This window comes from Monopterus albus, unplaced genomic scaffold (genome assembly GCF_001952655.1).
Source record: "Monopterus albus unplaced genomic scaffold, M_albus_1.0 scaffold6.1, whole genome shotgun sequence".
NCBI lineage: Eukaryota > Metazoa > Chordata > Actinopteri > Synbranchiformes > Synbranchidae > Monopterus > Monopterus albus.
The window spans coordinates 2,646,342-2,665,916 of NW_018127886.1; the positions used below are offsets into that span (position 1 = coordinate 2,646,342).

At 40.8% G+C, this 19,575-nt stretch overlaps 3 protein-coding genes across 3 annotated transcripts in view; 1 reads left to right on the forward strand and 2 right to left on the reverse strand.

Annotated features, from left to right (window-relative positions):
• LOC109969155 (structural maintenance of chromosomes protein 1A) overlaps positions 1 to 8,082 on the reverse strand; it is a 17,189-nt gene extending 9,107 nt beyond the window's left edge. Inside the window, exons 1-9 of the mRNA XM_020615855.1 lie at positions 7,974 to 8,082; positions 6,796 to 6,984; positions 6,295 to 6,407; positions 3,186 to 3,389; positions 2,561 to 2,799; positions 2,204 to 2,462; positions 1,373 to 1,513; positions 1,193 to 1,275; positions 991 to 1,090 (exon numbers count right to left, since the gene is read on the reverse strand). Coding sequence (XP_020471511.1) covers positions 991 to 1,090; positions 1,193 to 1,275; positions 1,373 to 1,513; positions 2,204 to 2,462; positions 2,561 to 2,799; positions 3,186 to 3,389; positions 6,295 to 6,407; positions 6,796 to 6,984; positions 7,974 to 8,082 — 1,437 coding nt within the window. The remainder of the gene's footprint in view (positions 1 to 990; positions 1,091 to 1,192; positions 1,276 to 1,372; positions 1,514 to 2,203; positions 2,463 to 2,560; positions 2,800 to 3,185; positions 3,390 to 6,294; positions 6,408 to 6,795; positions 6,985 to 7,973) is intronic.
• Positions 8,081 to 14,109, forward strand: ribc1 (RIB43A domain with coiled-coils 1). Its single transcript, XM_020615867.1, has 8 exons — positions 8,081 to 8,724; positions 9,820 to 10,034; positions 10,168 to 10,385; positions 10,501 to 10,609; positions 10,914 to 11,032; positions 11,586 to 11,822; positions 12,708 to 12,874; positions 13,029 to 14,109. The coding sequence occupies exons 2-8, from the start codon at positions 9,836 to 9,838 to the stop codon at positions 13,108 to 13,110; spliced, it is 1,131 nt and encodes a 376-aa protein (XP_020471523.1). The 5' UTR covers positions 8,081 to 8,724; positions 9,820 to 9,835; the 3' UTR covers positions 13,111 to 14,109.
• A 190-nt stretch (positions 14,110 to 14,299) lies between these two features.
• Positions 14,300 to 19,575, reverse strand: part of l1cama (L1 cell adhesion molecule, paralog a) — a 47,692-nt gene continuing 42,416 nt past the window's right edge. The window contains exons 18-26 of the mRNA XM_020615380.1: positions 19,428 to 19,569; positions 18,984 to 19,106; positions 18,550 to 18,726; positions 18,331 to 18,444; positions 18,225 to 18,236; positions 17,843 to 18,112; positions 16,834 to 16,906; positions 16,649 to 16,660; positions 14,300 to 16,142 (exon numbers count right to left, since the gene is read on the reverse strand). Of these exons, the coding sequence (XP_020471036.1) occupies positions 15,881 to 16,142; positions 16,649 to 16,660; positions 16,834 to 16,906; positions 17,843 to 18,112; positions 18,225 to 18,236; positions 18,331 to 18,444; positions 18,550 to 18,726; positions 18,984 to 19,106; positions 19,428 to 19,569 (1,185 nt within the window). The 3' untranslated portion in view covers positions 14,300 to 15,880. The remainder of the gene's footprint in view (positions 16,143 to 16,648; positions 16,661 to 16,833; positions 16,907 to 17,842; positions 18,113 to 18,224; positions 18,237 to 18,330; positions 18,445 to 18,549; positions 18,727 to 18,983; positions 19,107 to 19,427; positions 19,570 to 19,575) is intronic.

The following is a 19,575-nucleotide window of genomic DNA, read 5'->3' on the forward strand; positions in this document are numbered from 1 at the left end:
AGGCGGCGGCCGCTCTGGCAGCAGCCATGCCAGGGGCTGGAGGGGCCAAATCTGAAGCCAGAGGCAACGGCCCTCTGCCTGGAGGAGGAGGGCTCATGGAGGAGATGAGTGCCCTGTTAGCAAGGAGGTAGCGACACATCATATATTACTCTTCGATTCAGTACGTCTCAAAATAGGCACTTGAGTCATATGAATGAATTTCAGATCTTGTTTCATATACTACAGAAAAGTGAAACTTGACACAGTTGCCATACAGTAGATTTAGCAAACCCCAATGTTGGTCGCAATGGATTTTGTTGTGCCACCTGAAGAATAAGTTCATGTACTCATCACTCTCACTATTCCTCAGTATTATGAGATGATATGTAGTAAAATCGTAATTTAAATGCACTTTGTTGCTGACAGAGAAGTATCACTGTAAGATCTAGAGAAATCTAAGGAATTTAGGTTTTAAAAATGTGGAGTTCAGGAGGAATTGTGTGGTCTGTGCTTTATGATATTAACATTAAACATGATGATATGTTTTTAAAAATAGCAACTGTTTTTCAGAAATAATTCTGGACTCTGTCTTACAGGAGAAGAATTGCAGAGAAGGGCTCATCACCTGAACCTGACCAGAGATCAGTAAGTACCATTAGATCCTTCTTGTCTGCTGTATTCATGGGGTAGGACTGGATAAGTCTGATTTCTTCCTACTCCATTCAAGCATGTACTAGGTATAAGCAAATTGATATTGGATTAGCATTTGTTGGATATGTGTAAAATTATGTGTGTTGACATATCAACTGTCTTTACATGCTTGAAAGAATAAATCAAATCAATCAATCAAATCACTTCCAAGGCACAGATTAGCTACAAAGGAATTCAGGGTTTCAAGGGAATTCAAGGTTTTGGCTCTTCCACTGCCAATGAAAGCATTGATAGTCAGCTTAGTTAACACCATTTGGAGGCACCTCCTTTTCATTCTTTCCTTGTGCATGTACTGCGTACCTGGTTAAGTTCCATGTTGATCTCATCAATCCTCCTCTTGGCCATCTCCACCTCTTCAGTCAGCTCCTCTTCCATGCGCTTCTGCTCATCTAGTGACTGCCTGCGGAGCAACAGAACAAAGATGCAAATCAAATGGAGAAACCTATTCAATAATCAATATGCTGTTCACTGATCAAACAACACAAAAATAAGAGTAGAATACCTGCTGGTGGCAATGTAATCCTCTAATTTCTCAATACGTTTCTGATTTTCTTCAATTTCACGGATCTTTTGCTTGATTTTGGCCTGGAAGGGAATTGCATAATATATGTCGGTATACATTCAAATCAATGCAAATTAAATTTTTTGACACAGGAAAACCTGCTATCATTATTGTATTTACCTCTGTCTCCACTTTCTTCCTCTCCTCCAAGTCAAGGCGGTCCTGGTCAGCCTTCTGGTCACGATTAAACTTCTCCAACTCCTGTGCCAGTGTAGCAGCACGTTTACTGGCCTCCTCCTTCAGACGATGATACTGCTTGACCTGGACAGGACAGAGAAACCAAGGGACAGGTAAAGTCATTTAAATGTTTAACACTGATCTGATGTCATGAAAACACACACAAATTTGAGATTCAATTCCCACACATACAAACTTGAAATCTCAAAGTTCTACCTTTCCATTTATACCATCTTCTTAATTTCAAACCACTAAATGCATTTAAGAAGACTGCATAGACAAAATATACAATTGTAGTGACAACTACATCATCATCTAGGATGTTAGCATGTAGATATTTGGTAAGACTTCCAGTAGAGAGGTGTAAGAAACTCATTGATGGTTACAGGAAGCAACTGATTTCAGTTATTTTGTCTAAAGGGTGTGCTACCAAATATTAAGTTGAGGGTGTCAATAATTCTGTCCAGTCGATTTTTTGGAGTTCTGTGTGGAAGGTATCAGATTTGGGTTTCTTCCTCAGCTTTTTGTGTTGTTCCAATGCAAACAAAAGAAATAAACATGAGAATTCCAAAGAATTTGGGATTGCAACAATTTTCTGGGAGAAGTGGTATGTTAGAAGGGGTGCCAATATTTTTGGCCATGACTAAGTTCCCCTACTCAGTATGGGAGTACCAGTATTTCAGTTTTATCAAACCAATAAAATCCTATAACTGATCATTTATTCAAAATGAAACAAGGAGCCCTTAAAACATGAGCAACACTAAGTTATCAGACCTGATTTTCCTCCAGAGTGAGGTCCTGGCCTTGACTCTGCGCCTCCTCCTCCATGCGCTCCTCAAACTCTTGCTTTGCCAGCTCCACTGCCCTCATCTCTTTATCCAACTCATCCATGTCTGCCTTGCGTTTCTTGTACATCTTCTGTGCATTTTGCAAAGATTTGCGTGCTGCCTCAAGCTTCTTGATCTTGTGTGAAGTGTTCTCTTTAGCCTTGATGTACTGCGGCCTCTTTTGGTTCAGCTCCGAGTCTTTCTCTCTGTGGGCAAGGTTAAGTGATTAACACAGCCCTAGGTTTTAATTGCCACATGCGCATAACGCAAGTTGAGAGAAGGCTGTCATGTCACTTTCACTTACTTGATTTCTTTTTCTATGGTCTGTTGCTCCCTCATCAGCCTGCCCAGCTCCTTCTTCTTGTCCTTCAGCTCTTCCTCGACATGGTCCATTTTTCTACGATCTTTCTCAATCTCCTTGTTCCGCTGTCCAAGCTCTTTGTTCAGCTTCTCAATTTCAGTCTCATTGTGGTACAGTTTGAAGAGCTGCAACTGAACACTGGCCCTGGCCACTTCATCCTTCAGACGCTGGTAACGCTCAGCCTGGTAAAATGATGATAGGAGAGTGTCGCACACAGTATGTTGAAGTACATTGTGTACAGTGTTTTGTATAAGATGGCCTTTACTGATGATCAAAGAAGCCCCAATGACACTAAAAGTCTCTTTTTCAAAATGGTCCTTACCAATAAGAGTTAAAAACAGGCAAGTAACACAAGACAGACAATACAAAATATGCCACAAATTTATGTAATAAAATACCGTAACTAATGAGATGCACAAACAAATAATAGCTAAGCACTTCTGTGTTTTTCTTAAAGGACAAACTTTAAAACCAAGGGGGAAAGAAACTACATTACATTTCTAATCTAATTTGGCCCCAAATGTTAAATCCAGAGATACTGTATTTGCAATTAACACAAAGGACAAACCTCCTCTTTCTCTTGCTTGGCTTCTTTGCGTTCAGCAGCAATGTTTTTCTTGCGATGGTAATTGAATTGCGTGTCTTCTTCTGCTTTCACCATCTCCTTCTTCCTGCGGTCATATTCCTGGGCTAGCTCTCCAGAACGGGAGATCTCCTCAAACAGCGCTGTACGCTCTTTGGGGTTCTTCATGGCAATAGACTCCACAGCTCCCTGAAGGTAAAAAGAAGTAGGAACATAAGTGACTTTAACAACAGCAACTGGCAACAGCATGTTATCAGATATTACTTTAATCTAACAGTAGCAAATGCATACTTTGGGCCTCTGCTGTAAGGCATTCAAAGCTGTGACACCCAGCGAAGGCACATGAATGGCTACAGTAATTGTTTCCATCACAAAGAGTACTAGCATTAAACAAAACAGAACTAGCCCACTACCAGGGCTACACTGTTCCTGCTATACTCAGTGTTTGGCACACACAAACTTTACTTGGGCTGGCTGCCCAGGTATATTAACAGCCGCCCAAATATATTTAGCCACCCATTTTTATTGTTACATTTCTAAGAGAATGATGCCATCTGCGATTAAGTAGAAGTTAATTTCCCCTCACTTGTTTTTTTTATATAGGTAAAACTTGTATTCATCATAGAGCTGCACACAGTGCATCGTTTTCCTCAGTGCCTCACTGCCCCACTTTCTCTCTCTCTCACACACACACACACACACACACACACACACACACACAGACAATGGACCAGCTATGAACAGCTCCTTTTCTCCATGACTGTGGTTTCAACACAATGCTGTCAATTGAGGAGATCCAACTCTTCTAAGTTATTAGCAAGTTAGTGAGACTAGCTAAGCTAATGTTAGAATACAGCCGTTGTTGAGGTTAGCATGGCATAGATGCATATCAACTACTGTACAAGTGGATAATGTTATAAATAATAAACTCTTTAAACTCTGAGGTGCGGGACAAGGCCCAGTATAGTACAGTGAGGGCTGATCTGAGGAGGGGCATTAAGGCTGCTAAGGAGGAGAATAGAACATAATCTGGCACAGAACAAACCACGGCAGGTGTGCACAGGGTGTGCAGCAACTTACCAATTACAAAGGCAGACCCTATGGGCCTGTAAACGCTAGTGCAGAGCTGGCAGAGGAACTGAACTGTTTCTTCACCTGGTTTGAGACCACCACTCCACAAACAATCACACTGCCTCCATTGTCCACAGTGCCTCACACTCTCACCTTACAGCAACACTAAGTAAGACGAGTGTTAAGGATGGTGAACCCTAGTAAAGCAGCTGGACCAGATTGAGTATTCGATAAAGTACTGAAGGCTTATGCAGACCAGTTGTCAGGGACGCCAACGTGGATTTTTAACAATTCCCTGACACAAGCCTCCATCCCCACATGCTTGAAGTCTGCCACAATTATCCCTGTCCCCAAAAAGCCAGCTGTCAGTAGCCTCAGTGACTACAGGCCCATAGCACTGACCTCTGTTGTATTGAAGTGCTTTGAGAAACTGATAGCAGAGCACCTCAAAGCCTGCCTCCCTCCCAGCTTTGATCCTTATCAGTTCGCGTATAGAGCCAACCGATCAACAGACGACACCATCAACACAGCCCTCTATACCGCACTGTGCCACCTGGAGAAGCCAGTGACCTATGTTCAAATGTTGTTTGTGGATTACAGTTCAGAGCTCAACACCATCATCCCAGGTATACCAGTGGACAAGCTGCTACACCTGGGCTTACCCTGTTCTACCTGTGCCTGGATTACAGACTTTATCACAAATCACCCACAATATGTGAAGATCAGCCCATACTGCTCCTCCACCATCCTGCTCGGCACTGGCTCTCCACGGGGCTGTGTGCTGAGCTCACTTCTCTATTCTCTGTACACTTATGACTGTACCCCCATCTACTCCTCCAACACCATCATCAAATTTGCAGATGACACCACTGTAGTCGGCTTAATAACCGGAGGAGACGAGTTTGTGTACAGAGATGAAGTGAAGGCACTGTCCAAGTGGTGTGTCCCTCAATACAAGGAAAACCAAGGAAATGGTGATAGGCCTCAGGAGGAAGAGGACACACCCTTCCCCACTTTTTATTAATGGGGACGTGGTGGAGTGGGTCTCAACCTTCAAGTTTCAGGGAACCATTATTTCTCAGGACCTCTCCTGGACAGAATATTACCACAGCAGTGGTCAAAAATTCCCAGCAGAGACTACATTCTTTGAGGTTGCTCCCACAAGACCAACCTGCAGAAAAATCTGCTGGAGACGTTTTACCGCTCCACCATTGAGAGCATTTTGACGTATTGTGTCACGGTGTAGAATGCTGGTTGCTCTGCTATAGACACTCCCGAGGATTATAAGAACTGCTGAGAGAATCATTGGAAGCCCCTTGCCTTCCCTGGAGGACATTGCCAGCTCAAGATGTCTTAGCAGAGCCAAGAACATCCTGAAGGACAATACGCACCCTGAGCATGAGTTGTTTGCCCTCTTGTCCTTTGGGAGGAGAAACAGAAGCCTAAAAAGTAAGACTAACAGACTTAAAAACAGCTTTTATCCCTGTGCAATCCGAACTCGGAATGCTGCTAACTTTCTGCAATAATTTGAGATGCTACACTCAGTATCAGTATTTTAATATATCTATTACGAACTATTTAGTGCTGTATGGAAGTAGACATGGTGGTCGTGAGAATGGACAGTTTATGTTTTTTATATTTGCACTGATTGGATGTGGCACATGTAATTTCATTGTACTTATGTATAATAAAGAATTCATTCACAATACTGAAAAATATTTTCCTAGATTGTCCTAATGAGGTGCAAAGACAGTCTGAACCTCTGCAGAGGTATGAGGAAAAACAGAATTAACATTAAAAACTCAAGAAAGCACTCGTAGGAAAGCTGAACAGTCTGACCAGTGTGATTAATTAGAAAGAGATGTACTGTACGAGAGGAGAGCAGCAGCCAACATGGTGCTGTAGGAGAGCCAGCTAATGTAGGAGCAACAGGTCTGATGGACACAACAGCAAGCACAGGGGCATTATAATATTACACCAATTAAGACTTCTCCCAGAAACATTTTTGAGGTTTCAGTCTCACCTGAAAGACCAGGAAGTTTCTAGCCTTGATCAGGATACCAAGTTTTTCCAGCTCTTCACTGTATTCAGGCAGGCCCACCACCTTGTTGTTGATGCGGTACTCTGAGGAAGAACCTAATGCACAGGCACATTAATGGGGGTAAAACACCAGAATCATCAGCTCATCAACAGCACACCCAAGGTGGCCACAAGGTGTTTCATTAAACTTGTCCAAGGAAAGACATTTGCCTACAACGGCATTGATAATGTAATACCAAACAAAAAAAAAAGACTGATACAGATATCAACTGAATCTTGGTGGATTTTAGTGTGCAGGATGAATCCAAATTAAATGCAAGTGCACACAGTGTGGAGAAGTATGACAATGTCTCTGAAGGGTTTAAAATTACAAATATGCATACATGAACAGTTTAGCACATCTCTAACAGAAGCGATGGAACAAAAGATCTTAGGCTGATAATTTTCAGTTCACAGGGATAAAAATAACTTAAGTGATTCATACCAATGATGACCCTTGTGAAGGCACGATCCTCTCCGTTATCCTCCTGGTAGACCATGCTGACAAAGGCTCTATTGGCAGCTGGCTTCCCTACAGGTGCGCCATGGATTAGATCCTTCAGTGTTTTCACACGCAGGTTACTGGTCTTCTCAGCCAACACAAAGCTGATGGCATCCATAAGGTTGGATTTTCCTACAACACCATTTAGATTTTAGTATGGTATACAGATCTAATAAGGGAAGCTAATATACACTGAGCGAACCTTTTATTTTGTACACTTGCACAACTTGATGCAAACCACAACAACAGTTCTGCAGTCAACTGTCGAGGTCAAAGTGTTTATTTGTCATATGCACAGTTAGGAAACATGTTTCTTACTTCACCATCCACACAAATGCCACATAATACAAGTGAAATATAAAGTAGATGAGCAATAACACAAATCTAAATAGGCAGTAAAATCACACATCTAAGGCACTTTAAAGCAGCAAGTGAAAGGAGCAAATAAAAATACAACAAGAACACAATATAATGCAGAGAGAATATATGCTACGTGGGAGCCATGGAGTGTAAATACTCAGCAGTGGGTGTGTAATTGTGCATGTGCAAAATGAGTATGTAAACAGTACATACACAGAGTACATGTGTCCCCATAACTATTGCAATATGCAGTTTTCTATACAGTTCAGTTCAGTATTTGTCTATCAAGTGTGCAAATAATTTTAGGCAGCACTTAGTTGCGATTTTTCATTCAAATGTGCAATAAGCAGCTTTCTATCCAAGATGTCCCCCTCCTTTGTACAGAATGTTGGCCATACTGTGTTTAAATTGACGATAAACAAAAGTGCACGTTTGCATAAACAAAACCAAGTTTGATATGTACACAATAAATTAATTGGTCTGCTCACATACAACACTGTACAAGTTGTTAGGTCACGCACGACATAAATATTGAAATAAACAACAGTGCACAATGGTAACGTGAGACAGCATCACACATAACGTAATACGAGTTTTCAAACGCTTTCCTGCTAATCTCGGCACATTCTGTCGTAAAATGTATGCGTACATTATGATGTGATAACTTATGTGAAAGAAGACAACGGGGCGTTATTGCACTGTTTGCGGTTAACTAGGGTTAATGCTAGCAAGCAATGTGCATTAGCCGCGATGTAACATACCAGATCCATTGGGTCCGATGATTGCAGTGAATTTATGAAAAGGTCCAATAATCTGCCTTCCTTTATAGGATTTGAAATTTTCTATCTCTATCAGTTTTAAATAACCCATCTTCTTTATATCTGTGCCGCTGTTCTGAAAACGACTGCACAGTGAATATTAGCTAGTCAACTGTTAGCTAGACAATGCTAACAAACAATTTTTACCGAATAAGCTCGCTCAAAGACAAAACATGCACGCTAATGAATGCACCTCTCTGTTCAATCTATTGCTGTCCTATTCATAAGTCACATCATGAAGCCAATATTTAGCTTAACATTCTCAACTGCTTCACAATCGTAATCAAATAGCTACGAAACACTTGTGACAACAATGCGCCATTTTATAATCCAAAAGGAAAACCCTCGAGCGCGCGACATACACAATCTCACATTTTCTCGCGAGACGACAGTGACAAGGTTGGAATTCAGCTGTTGTGTGCTTACGGCCCCACTTAAAGCATCAAAGTTAGCGCAGCATTATAAATTAACTCAATTTAAGGAGACCTTCGTGTTTTGTACAGGGATATAAGTGATTGCTATGAATTTTAACATAGCACAATGTGGTTAAGTGTTACTATGGTTACCAAGAGCATCCAAACACAACAGGACTCGAGCAGTGAAACAATTTCATTCACTAGTGTTAAGGACTTACGAGGTTCTAAAGTCACAGAATTAGATGACGCGCATGTACACGTGCCTTACTAAGTAAAAGGTAAGTTATGCTTTTGATCAGTAATCGCTGCCTGTCCTTAAAGAAAATACAATTGAACAGAAGAACTTGCTTCCAGTTCATATACAGTCATTGAAGCCTATCCGGATTGGTGAGATGTCAGGTCCTTATTAAGATGACTGTGTCATCCTATTCCTAATATGATATAGGACTAATAAAGTGTATTTTGGAGGAAAGTAACTAATTACATTTACTCAAGTATTTTATTTAAGTACTGTTTGGGATATGTGTATGTCTACTTCAGCTATCTCAATTTTTTCCATTTTTTGTTACTTTATATTTCTGCTACACTCAATTTAAATGCAATTATTGTACTTTTTATTTATTTCACAATTATAGTTACTAGTTACTTTACAATGTAACAATTTTTAGGTTATATAAAAAGAGCTATAGGGTATTCTTCTAAAATAACATTGTTCAGCACACAAAATCTTCTAATCAAGTCATTTTAGTCTGTAACAGAGTCGTTAAAATGTTACATAAATCTTGCTGTGCAATAAAATATGCAGTTTTAAGTAGCCTATTTGGAAAATGTTACATTTTTATAGCCTCATTTTTGTCCAGCATCCTGGCTCATTTTGTCTTCTGTCAAGCTACACAACAAAACTAGTTGTTTAAAAGTAAAATCTCTTTGACTACACTGTTCTTACTGCACTGATGGTTTTTTCTTGTTTATATTGTTTTGACAATAGGTTTAATAGCTGAAATTATATTCAGAATTATCTTCATAAGACAGATGAGTTTTGTACACTAAAGTGCCCAGCAGTATATAGAATAGTTAAATTTTGCTCTACCTTGTCCAACTACAACAGTAAAAGGCTACTCACACATAAATACACATAAATCATTAATAATAACCCACCATACCATAAGTGTCTTTCTGCATAATGAGTATACAGTACTTATTACTTTAGATAGCTAACTGAAGCACATTTTTCTGGCAGTGCTTTGTAATTTGATGTAAGCTGTTGAATTCAGAACTTTTACTTGTTGTAGGAATGTGCTTTGTTTATTTTGTATTTCTTTCACCACTGGTAGCTATATGCTGTGATGTAATGGCGTGCTTCCTTACTCCAGACTAGAAACAGTGAAAATGTACAAAGTGGATTTGCCTGTAGACCAGTCCATAACAAAGGCTGTGGAGAGGCGAAGGTCTGCAGAGGAAGCACGCAAGGCTCGGATCTTCAACACCCGCCTCCGTGTGATGGGTCTTGACCTTGATGCTTTGAATCAACAAGTCCAGGAGAAAAAACATCAGCAAAACATGGAGATACAACAAGACAAAGCTTTCGGTAAGCGTTAAATCAGCTGAATCACAGGCATTATTCACCTGGGGGCATGAGTAGGAATACTGGGTCAACCCAAAAATACTGTCTTAAGCCCTCTCCATTTTACCACAGGTGTATTTTTTTATATATATTGCAGATAAGCTGAGAAACTATCATGATAACATACTGCTGCAGCAAGACATTGATGAAAGAGAGAAGCGAGCAGCTTTGCACACTGACCTAACCCGGTATTGGGCCACTCATCAGCGCATGGAGGACTCTCGTGATGCTGATCTCAGCTGTGGCCTGCAGGGGGCAGTCAGGGTCACCCTTCCAGAGGGTGAGCTGGGGCCTGCCAGTATGCAAATCTTTCAGGTAGGTTTGCTATAGCAGGCACGTGCTTGGTGTCCATTAAGAGCAGCAGAACAAAAGCCAGCGAATGGTTAAATAAATAATCACCTGAACTACTGTGTCCTTGTTTCATGTACAGGGAGAGGCAAAGGAGCAAATCAGGAGTGAACAACTGAAAAAGACAGAAAGAGATCTGCGAGAACAGAAACAGGACAATGAGAGTAGGAACATGAGAGACAAGCACAGAGGTGAAGAGACAAGCATAATCACACACACAGGAACACACATGCACACTGTAATCACTGATGAGCTTACACACTGTCTGCTGTAGCCTCTGTAAATTACACACATGCTTCACTGTGTCCTGCACAAACAATCACACACTCCTACGCATAGCCTTTCTAGCCAGGTGGCATTGATGAATGTTCATCCCAGAGAGTTGTTATGTATGTGTGAGTGTGTCACTTAAGAGCTTTGTACAATGGGTGATGGCCAATGCAGGCGTGAAAAACACACAGCAGGTGATTTCCACTTCATGTGTGTGTGTGACAGAAATGCTCCAGAGCAGAAAGCTGGTGCATCAGGACCTAAGGGGGGTGCAGCAAGCTGCACTAGAAGAGGAGTGTAAGAAAGCCGCCCGCATCGCGCTCAACAACTACAATCGTGCTCTGGTACAGTACATGCGTGCGCACACACAGACGGATGCACAGATGTGAAAGCTCAAAGCAAAATCCAGTGGGGGTTTGGACTGTGATGTGGTGTTCTCAGGTGGGATTTTGAAATTAAAAGTGCTACTTGAAAATATTAAGTGATGCATGCACACACTTGATGCAGGAAGGCAGCCATCATATTAGTTGGTACCAAGCAACATGGATGGTTAAACTGCTTGATGTATGCTTAGGCCCTGTCTGTTTGAAAAAGCTCTCACCTCATTTGTCTGAATCCTCCTTTGGGAAGCATCATTATAAATCCTTCATGTTATGGTATTTCTTATGGCAATTATGTGGTTTCTCTAATAATCATTCACATGCATGACACATAAGCAAAAACAACTGACTGAGTGGATCTCTCAGGAGGACATTCACCACATCATCTATGGCTGAGGTCATCGTATAGTAGAGGCTGGGTTTTGTTAAGCTCCTGGTTTTATAATCATCAAGAACATTATCAATGAAACTGTCCCTGGACAGATGATGAAGCCTCACCACAACCTGTTCCTAACAGGCTACTGAGCAGGCAGAGAAACTGAAGGAGCAGCAGAGGAGAGAGGAAAGGGAAAATCTTGCAGAGATGTGGCACACACTGACATCCGACATGATGACAGAGTGTGCAGAGGCAGCAGAGAGAGCATTGGGAAGAGGAAGGCTACCTCGGGTTCTGACAGACAGGTGGAAAGGGATGAGCCCTGAGCAGCTGAGTGCTATCCACAGGGAGCAAGAAGCACAGTGCTCTGAGAGACAGGTACTGGAGTGCAACTCTCATACTCATATACCGTAAGCACTTTATGGTCAGGTCACATCTTATTCTGTTCCAAGCTCCTCTTCAGTTGAACCTTTCAGCATAATTCTTTCAAAACTGTGGACTTGTCAACATAAAATGTCTTAGTTAGCTCTTGGACCACCACAAGCCTCCGTAGCAGTGCACCTTGGCAAAGATTCTCTAACACTACTCCAACTTTTGAACCTACTAGAGGGAGAATTACATACAGCATTCTTCTAAAAGAGTTTCCCTCATCTGGTCGTTTGGTGATGAATGCTGTCTAACATGCTGGGCCAGAGTGTCCCATTAGCTTTCAAATGAGTTGAGATCTGGTGATTTCAAAAGCCATAACAGATTCAAATAACACATTCACATAATTTTCATATTCATCAAACCATTCAGTGACCCCATGTATCTAGTATGGAGCTGAATTTATTATGTTTCTCCATTATTTTATTAGGTTTTCCTCTTATTTGTCATACAGTATGTGTGTACTTGTGGCTTCTCTGCACATGTTTCATGTTGAAGACCGTGGCCAGTTTAACCTTAGGGGGATTATTCCTTGTCAGATTGTCTTATTTATAACATCTACTTTTTAATATTCCTCAGATGTTTTTGCTGATCAAATTGTCCATTGCTTCAAAAAAAGTCTGAAGAATACATCTTAAAAAAGCTCATTCATTGTACTAGAAATCCTATTAACAGTGTTGGAGCCCTGCAGCCTTTTGGTTAGGTCCTAACCCACATATTAGAAACCATTTCTTTATAGTTATAGCTCCAGATTTTTTTATTTTTTTTTACCTGGTACCCCACTTAACAGTTCAACTCTGGTTTAGCATTTAGCCACTTATTTCTTGCCAACTTCAGAGACAACGCGATGCTGAAAAGATTCAGGATGCAGCCTGGAGCCTCCAACTCCTGAAGCTGTCCAGAGAAGCAGAGGAGAAGGAGATGAGAGCCGAAGAGCTTAGGAGAGAGAAGAGGATGCAGATGGACCAGTACAACATGCAGCTGGCCAGAGAGCAGCAGGCATAGTGAGTCCTGCACACATATACACACACTGTTTTTATACCGTGATGTACTGTGGAATTCAGATTTAAATAAGCATTTTTGGAGACAATTACTCACTGTGTTTGTGTGTGTGTGTGTGTGTGTGTGTGGGTGTGTGTGTGTCTCTGTCTGCCCCAGTCAGGAGTACCTGAACAAGAAATTATACACCAACAAACCCACCAAGGAGTATTTCTGTCAGTTCAATACTAGCTCCCGCTAACCAGGACTGTTCTCTTGTGACAATGTGCTAATAAAACGTATCGATTGTTATTCTCACACTCAATGTGAAGTGAATCCTGATTAATCAGTACTTGCTGCTTCATCTTAAGTTCCACATATGCATTGATTTTATTGGCTGATACTGATGACAAAAAAGGGATCCTTTATTGGTACACTTTGCTCCACGTACTTTATTTTTCAGTCATATATCCAGTTACAGTGGTAGATTCATAATGCAGTTACAGTTATATTGGCCCATATGTGGTACAAGTCCACCCAACTCCTGTCGTTCACCCAAGATACACATCAGTCCCATCGTACTACTAGAACACCCTGCACACAAAGAGGCACATCTACACCTCAGCATTGACACACACTACCTATCTATCCTTTCTCACCCCCCACCCCCCAGGCAAACTATTTTTCTGAGTTCTGAAGAAGCTAAACAAACCAAGTCACTATTTAATAGGTTTCTATCCTTTTTACTATAAAAAGAGTTGCAGGACAACAGTGGAAAAGCAAAAGCCAGTGTCCCAAGCTTTACCCTCACACATGAAAAGCAAAACATGAATCGCAGTCGAGTGAGTATCTGTGTGCACACCCGTTCCTCATTCAAAGCTAACATTTGCCCTGAACACTGACAAACACAGATGTTTAGCAGCAGATAGTTGAGTTAAAATATTGTCACATTTTGAGTCATTCATCAGTCCTGTATGAAAATAGATTTTTTAAAATGTTTTATTTGTCCTGAGTATGTCTGTATAATCAACAGCTGGGAGCCCATGCACGCATATTTCAGTTCCACTAGCCTTTTTAGACATCCCATATTCTTTACCTCAGGGTCTGTCAGGTGATATTTGGTCAGTGTCAAGCTTTTATTTGAGTAGGGAGATCTGAGGCAGTAGCATTGCATATACATGTAGACACTCCATGTGACATGCACAGTCTGGTTTGTTGTGTCCCTGTCACTCATACCTGCATCAGAAAACTCCACAGATATTCACTGCACTGCAGTTGATGGTTATGCGCAAGAATGCAATCTTAGCTTTTATTGTAATGTAGCTACTACTATCACTAAATGACATGAATATACTTTTTGTTTTTTTGATTTTCAAAATGTTTGCAAACATCTACAGCACAATGGATTTTTTTGGTCATTTTTATTATTTTTTCTTTTCTCATCTATGAGCTTTTTTTTTTTTTTTTTTGCTAAAACTGCCAAATCTCACTGCAGATAACTGTCAAAACTGTAAAATTAGAATTCATAACAATAGTACAAAGAAGAAATTTTACAATTTGCAACATTTTAACATTAAGTGGTTTTAAACCTGCACATTTTTCACATTTCATATCAAACATGGGTGGGTTCATCAAAACAGTTTTTACGGGTTACATTTACATTAGAAAACTGTCCTTCCAGGTCATAACCACACTTAACTTAGCTTAGGTTTTTTTTTTATTCAGTACCATGTAAATACAGTGTCTACCCAGCCCTAAAAAGAAGGCATTGTCTCTGTTTGATGTAAATACCAACTGTTTGTCTTTATTATACATCAATTGGCAATCATTACGCTTCCAACTTCCATTGATGAAGGTCTGAAAATAAAGCTTGATTGAGTGCTTGCCCACAAGACTCCACTCTTTAATCTGCAAGTATAAGTAAATACTGCTCCTCAAACAATTTGCGTAGTATGAGATGGACAGGTATGAAAAGTTTGTTAATTAGAGATGACAATGTTTTTAATAACAAAGAAACAAAGACATATACAGAAAGCGACACATAGGTCTCGACACAAAAATTACAATATCTTTTCTAATAATGACATTACACTTCTGGTGGGAAGGCAAGAGAGTAATGACATCAATCTGGTGCTCTATGCAGATTCAGCAGGCACAGAAAATTAGAAAAAGCATGTACATATCTATAATACTGTATTATGGCTAAATAGGTAGATGTTGATGCAGCTATATACACCAGATGCTACTCAGCATTTTCACAGAAAGTTCTCATAAATGCATCCAATGTTATGTGTCACAAGAAACTTGGCTTCACTTGGTTTCAATGAAAACATCTTGATCTATGAAATATGTGAGTAAAGAGATGTCATGAGTTTTTATGGCAAATAACAAAAAAGCATGTTTTCATTTTCAAAAACATTTGTAAAAAAAAAAACGTCTTACATGTTGCTGGCAAATACAGTCTGAGATATCAAATGGCATTAGACATACAAAATTATGTGAAATAATATGACATGATAAATATATAAGTTTCAAGACTTGTTACAGTGGCATGTGCTGTGTGGTTCACCACACTAGGCTCTACCATCTGCCTCCTCTTTCACTGTACTACTCTGCTTGGCAACAGGACCACACCTACAATCCTGATAGTTCTAACCTGTACAACATTCTGTCTTTATCTTTCTATACAGTTGTTTGCTGAGAGAAAGAGAGAGAAAAGAAAGGAAGAAAAGTGAATGTTAGTTGTTTAGATTTGTTGCAAATGACACAGATACAATAAAGGAAGGTGAAGGGATCGAAGGACATCTTCATGTCAGTCAGACTCGTTATCAGTTTGTCCACTAGTTTGGACACTCCTTTGGTCAGAATAGTCCAGTCAATCAGATAACTGCCGGGGGCATCTGAAAAGTCAATATATTGATTGTGTACTAGTCATCAGTCTACAGATCAGCAAGTCAGTAGGGAACAGGAGCGTATGGGCACATATGTGGCGTCATGTTTTGGTCTGATGGTCCTCGGTGGATGTGTGGGGGTTAATTGAGGACGGCGACTGAGTTGGGCGTGCCATTGGTGGCCGGAGAGACGGTGCTGGAGTTAAGCAGGGAGTTATCCGGCAAAGCATGGAGCACCTCTGGACCCTCACTGGGCCGACTGAACTGGCTGACCAGAGACTCATCCAAGTTGAACTCTGTAGTTATGGCACTGCTGCCATTGAAGTCCAGGTTGTCCTCACTGCACAACTTGCTCTCCTCACACAGAGACGGCTGACTGGCCGTGCGCTTCTCCTCAAGGTCACTATGTAGGTCAGAGCACAAAACAAAAACTAATATTATATGGCATGTAAAAACTTAAATACAACTTTATTGAGTTAGTTTCTTCTTTAAAAAAACAGCCTACTGTTTTCTAACATGCAAGCTTACGTGATTAGTCAATTAAATAATTAGTCAATAGTTTGTACATTAACATTTTGATAAGTGTCAAATTACAAAAAGCTTAAAAAAGTTCTAAAATGTTTCTTGGTTTTGCATTAGAGCAAATAATATAATAATATAGCAAAAATATTAATGGGTTTAGGATACTTTGATGACTGTTTTTCACTGATTTATATTTTATAGACAACATGACTAATAGATCAATCACAAGAAATCAGCAGTTGATACTGAAAAAAACATTAGTTACAGCCCTGCATAATACATTATACTAGGATTATATAAATTACAGGGAAAATAGTAGATAAGTAAGGCACTGGAAGGGAATAATAAAGAAGTGGGTTTGGGATAGCAAGTCACACCACAGCATACCTTTCTAGAGATCTGCATAGCAGTGGCAGGCATTGGGGAGAAGAGGGACAATGAAAGGAACACATAGGGTTAGGAAAAACTAACAGTGCCAAGGGCATCAGGGCTGTATTAGGAGTTTGAATTGAAATGATATGTAGGAACATAACATAAGACGTAACAAAACGATATCCATTCAGACAACAAACCTGTACTCTCCAAAAGTCTCATCCTTCATAGGCCACGCTTCTGAGTCCATTGGACCTTCTTCTTTATCTTTCACTGAGCAGAGAGATTATTGGATTTCATTATCCCTAAGATCTCAGCCATGCACCTGTCTAAGCTGCTGTCTCAGACATTAATAATGGTATCTGTCAGGCAGCAAGATAGCACCAAGTTTATACAAAAACAACAATAGTCTCATTATCTATAGACAAAATTGATATATTCTGTCATTTCAGGTTTGACTTTTGACTTAATTTGTCAGATTTTCAGTGTAACTACCAGTATGAACAAAACTACTAAAATTACAAAAAATTATCATGTTCAGGAGTATGATGCCAGTGGTTGAATTTATTGTTCAATTAGTCCTTGCATTTAGCACAGACAGTTTCTTCCTTGTGTGGAAAGGGAAGAAAGGCTGGTGTTTTCCTCTGACCAGTCACACAGTAGCCTGCAGGCTGCTGTTACTTTGGTCTGTGATGATTATTTTACCGTTCTTCTCAGGGCAGAATGTCTTCCTTACTATCAAAGTAAAGCGGTACAAGCTTAGAGGTCTGTTTCACTACTTGTTTGATGTGCAGGCTGCTCAGGAGAAAGTTGGCCAAGTGAAACCAGCCAATTACTTTGAATTTGAACCACTAGAAGGATTATAGAGTGATGTTAGGAGAGTGCTTTTACACATGGTGCAATCTTATTTTACTGTCCTCTTTCCCAGGAAGAATAATCATGTTTACTGTGGTGCTTCCCTGTAAGTGCTCAGCTTCTTTTTTCTGCCGCAGTGTCATTTTCTTTATCAGACAGCTTTATGGCTCCAGGCTGCCCAGTTTTACACACAAAGCTTGTGTAGTGTGTCACAGCAGTTGTCCAACATTGTGTTCCTCTTACACACAGGTACAAAGGTATTTGATTCTAAAAAAAAAAAAAATTTCTCAAGGCCTCAATCATCATGGAATCATCAACACTAACGGATTATAACAGTTCACCATCTGCACTTGCCTGAATATTTCCCCTCTTTACTCCTCTTGATGAAACAGAGGATGAGCAGTATCAACAGCAGCAGCACAATGGCACTTACAACCCCAATGAACCAACCCTTTGTTGCAAAGCTTGACTGCACCTCTGTCACTCCTTCAAAGAAAAAGGGAGAGGGAAATGGAGAGGAGAGAGTACATGTTTTAAACCAGTGAACAGGGTGAAAGTACAAGAGGAAGGAAAAGGCTGGAAAAAGCAGGAGAAACAAGATAAAAGGAAGAGCAGAATCTTGTTAGGTTCACTCGACACAAATGTGAGCGAGCGGTGAAATCAGCAGACCCAGGCGGCTGGCTTCGGTGCAAGTAGTGATTTTATTTAACAGTGCTAAAATAGTGCAAATATATACCTTTACTGCCATCTGCAGAAACACAGTGTGAACTTATTTCTTTTCTGTTGTTCAGGATTGTGAAACTATTCCCATGAGGTGGAGTGCAATTAGATTTTAGTTATACCGTTCTTGTTGAAGTAGTGAATCTGGAAGCTAACATTCCTGTGTCTCTTTTTGGCCACCCAGCTGAGGTTAACTGAATTTTCCCCGGCAGACAGGCTGAAGTTGGCAGGAGGCACTGAAATGCATTCAGACAGACGAATCATATTTATGATCTAATGCAATGTGGTCCTGTATGTGTCATATTTGTGACCACAAAGAGCATCATAAAACAGCTTTGTACCTCCATCCAGCATGGTGGCACCCTCCCTCATGATAGGCTCTCCATCCCCAGCAGCAGTGCGCCCCCTCAGGTAGAAGCGGTAGTGGCTGTGATGGTCCAGGCTCCTCAGAGTGAGGTGGGTGACTGCGGGATCATCTATTGTCTCTACCTGCATGGGGCTGTCATCACTCTCCACGACTGACCACAGCACAGCCAAAAAACCATTCAATCACTACCTGATCACCAGCACGTAGTTACGGGTGACGATTGACTCACTGAGGAGCATCATTAGAGGGCTACGCTTTCACAGTTTTCTGGTGTTACTGATTTAGTTAGAAATGTATAGTGTGGTGTCATTCACACTGCTTTTTTTTACTGATGCTGCAGAGAATCAAATAAAAGAATTTACTATAAATGCACTAGATGGAAAATGACTGCATGCAAATGATGCTCACTCTGTTGGTACTGCAGGAGATATCCAATGAGGATTCCATTGGGTTGTTCAGGAGGTGTCCAGTGAAGGGTCATTTCTGTCTCTGATGGGCTGTCCAGCATCAGGGACACGGGAGGACCAGGAACTGGAAGCAGCACAAACAGGCCCTGATTAAAATGCACTTGACTTATAGGGTATTATTATATTATTCTGATACTGTTTCCCCCAAAGCTGAGCCTGTTCAGTAATATCTGCTCCCACATCAGTTTCATCATCCTTCTGTTCAATGCAGCTGGAAATTAGTGTCATTTCCCTTGTTGTAATCCACTACCCTCTCTTCCATCCTCCCATCTTTGTCTCTCCCCATCTGTAATTAAACCTCCTCACCCACTTTATCTAGCACACTCCCCTCCCCATTTCATCCTTATTGCCCATCCCTCTTTTTCCCTCGCTTTCCCATTCTCACCTCCCTCAGGAGTCTTGAAGGAAATCATCTCAGAGGCAGGTCCCTCTCCCTTGCCGTTGAATACAGTGGCAGCCAGGGTATAATGGGAGTACGGCCTGAGATTACTGACCACTTTCTTCCCCTCGTTGGCCCCTGTCGTTACCTCAAC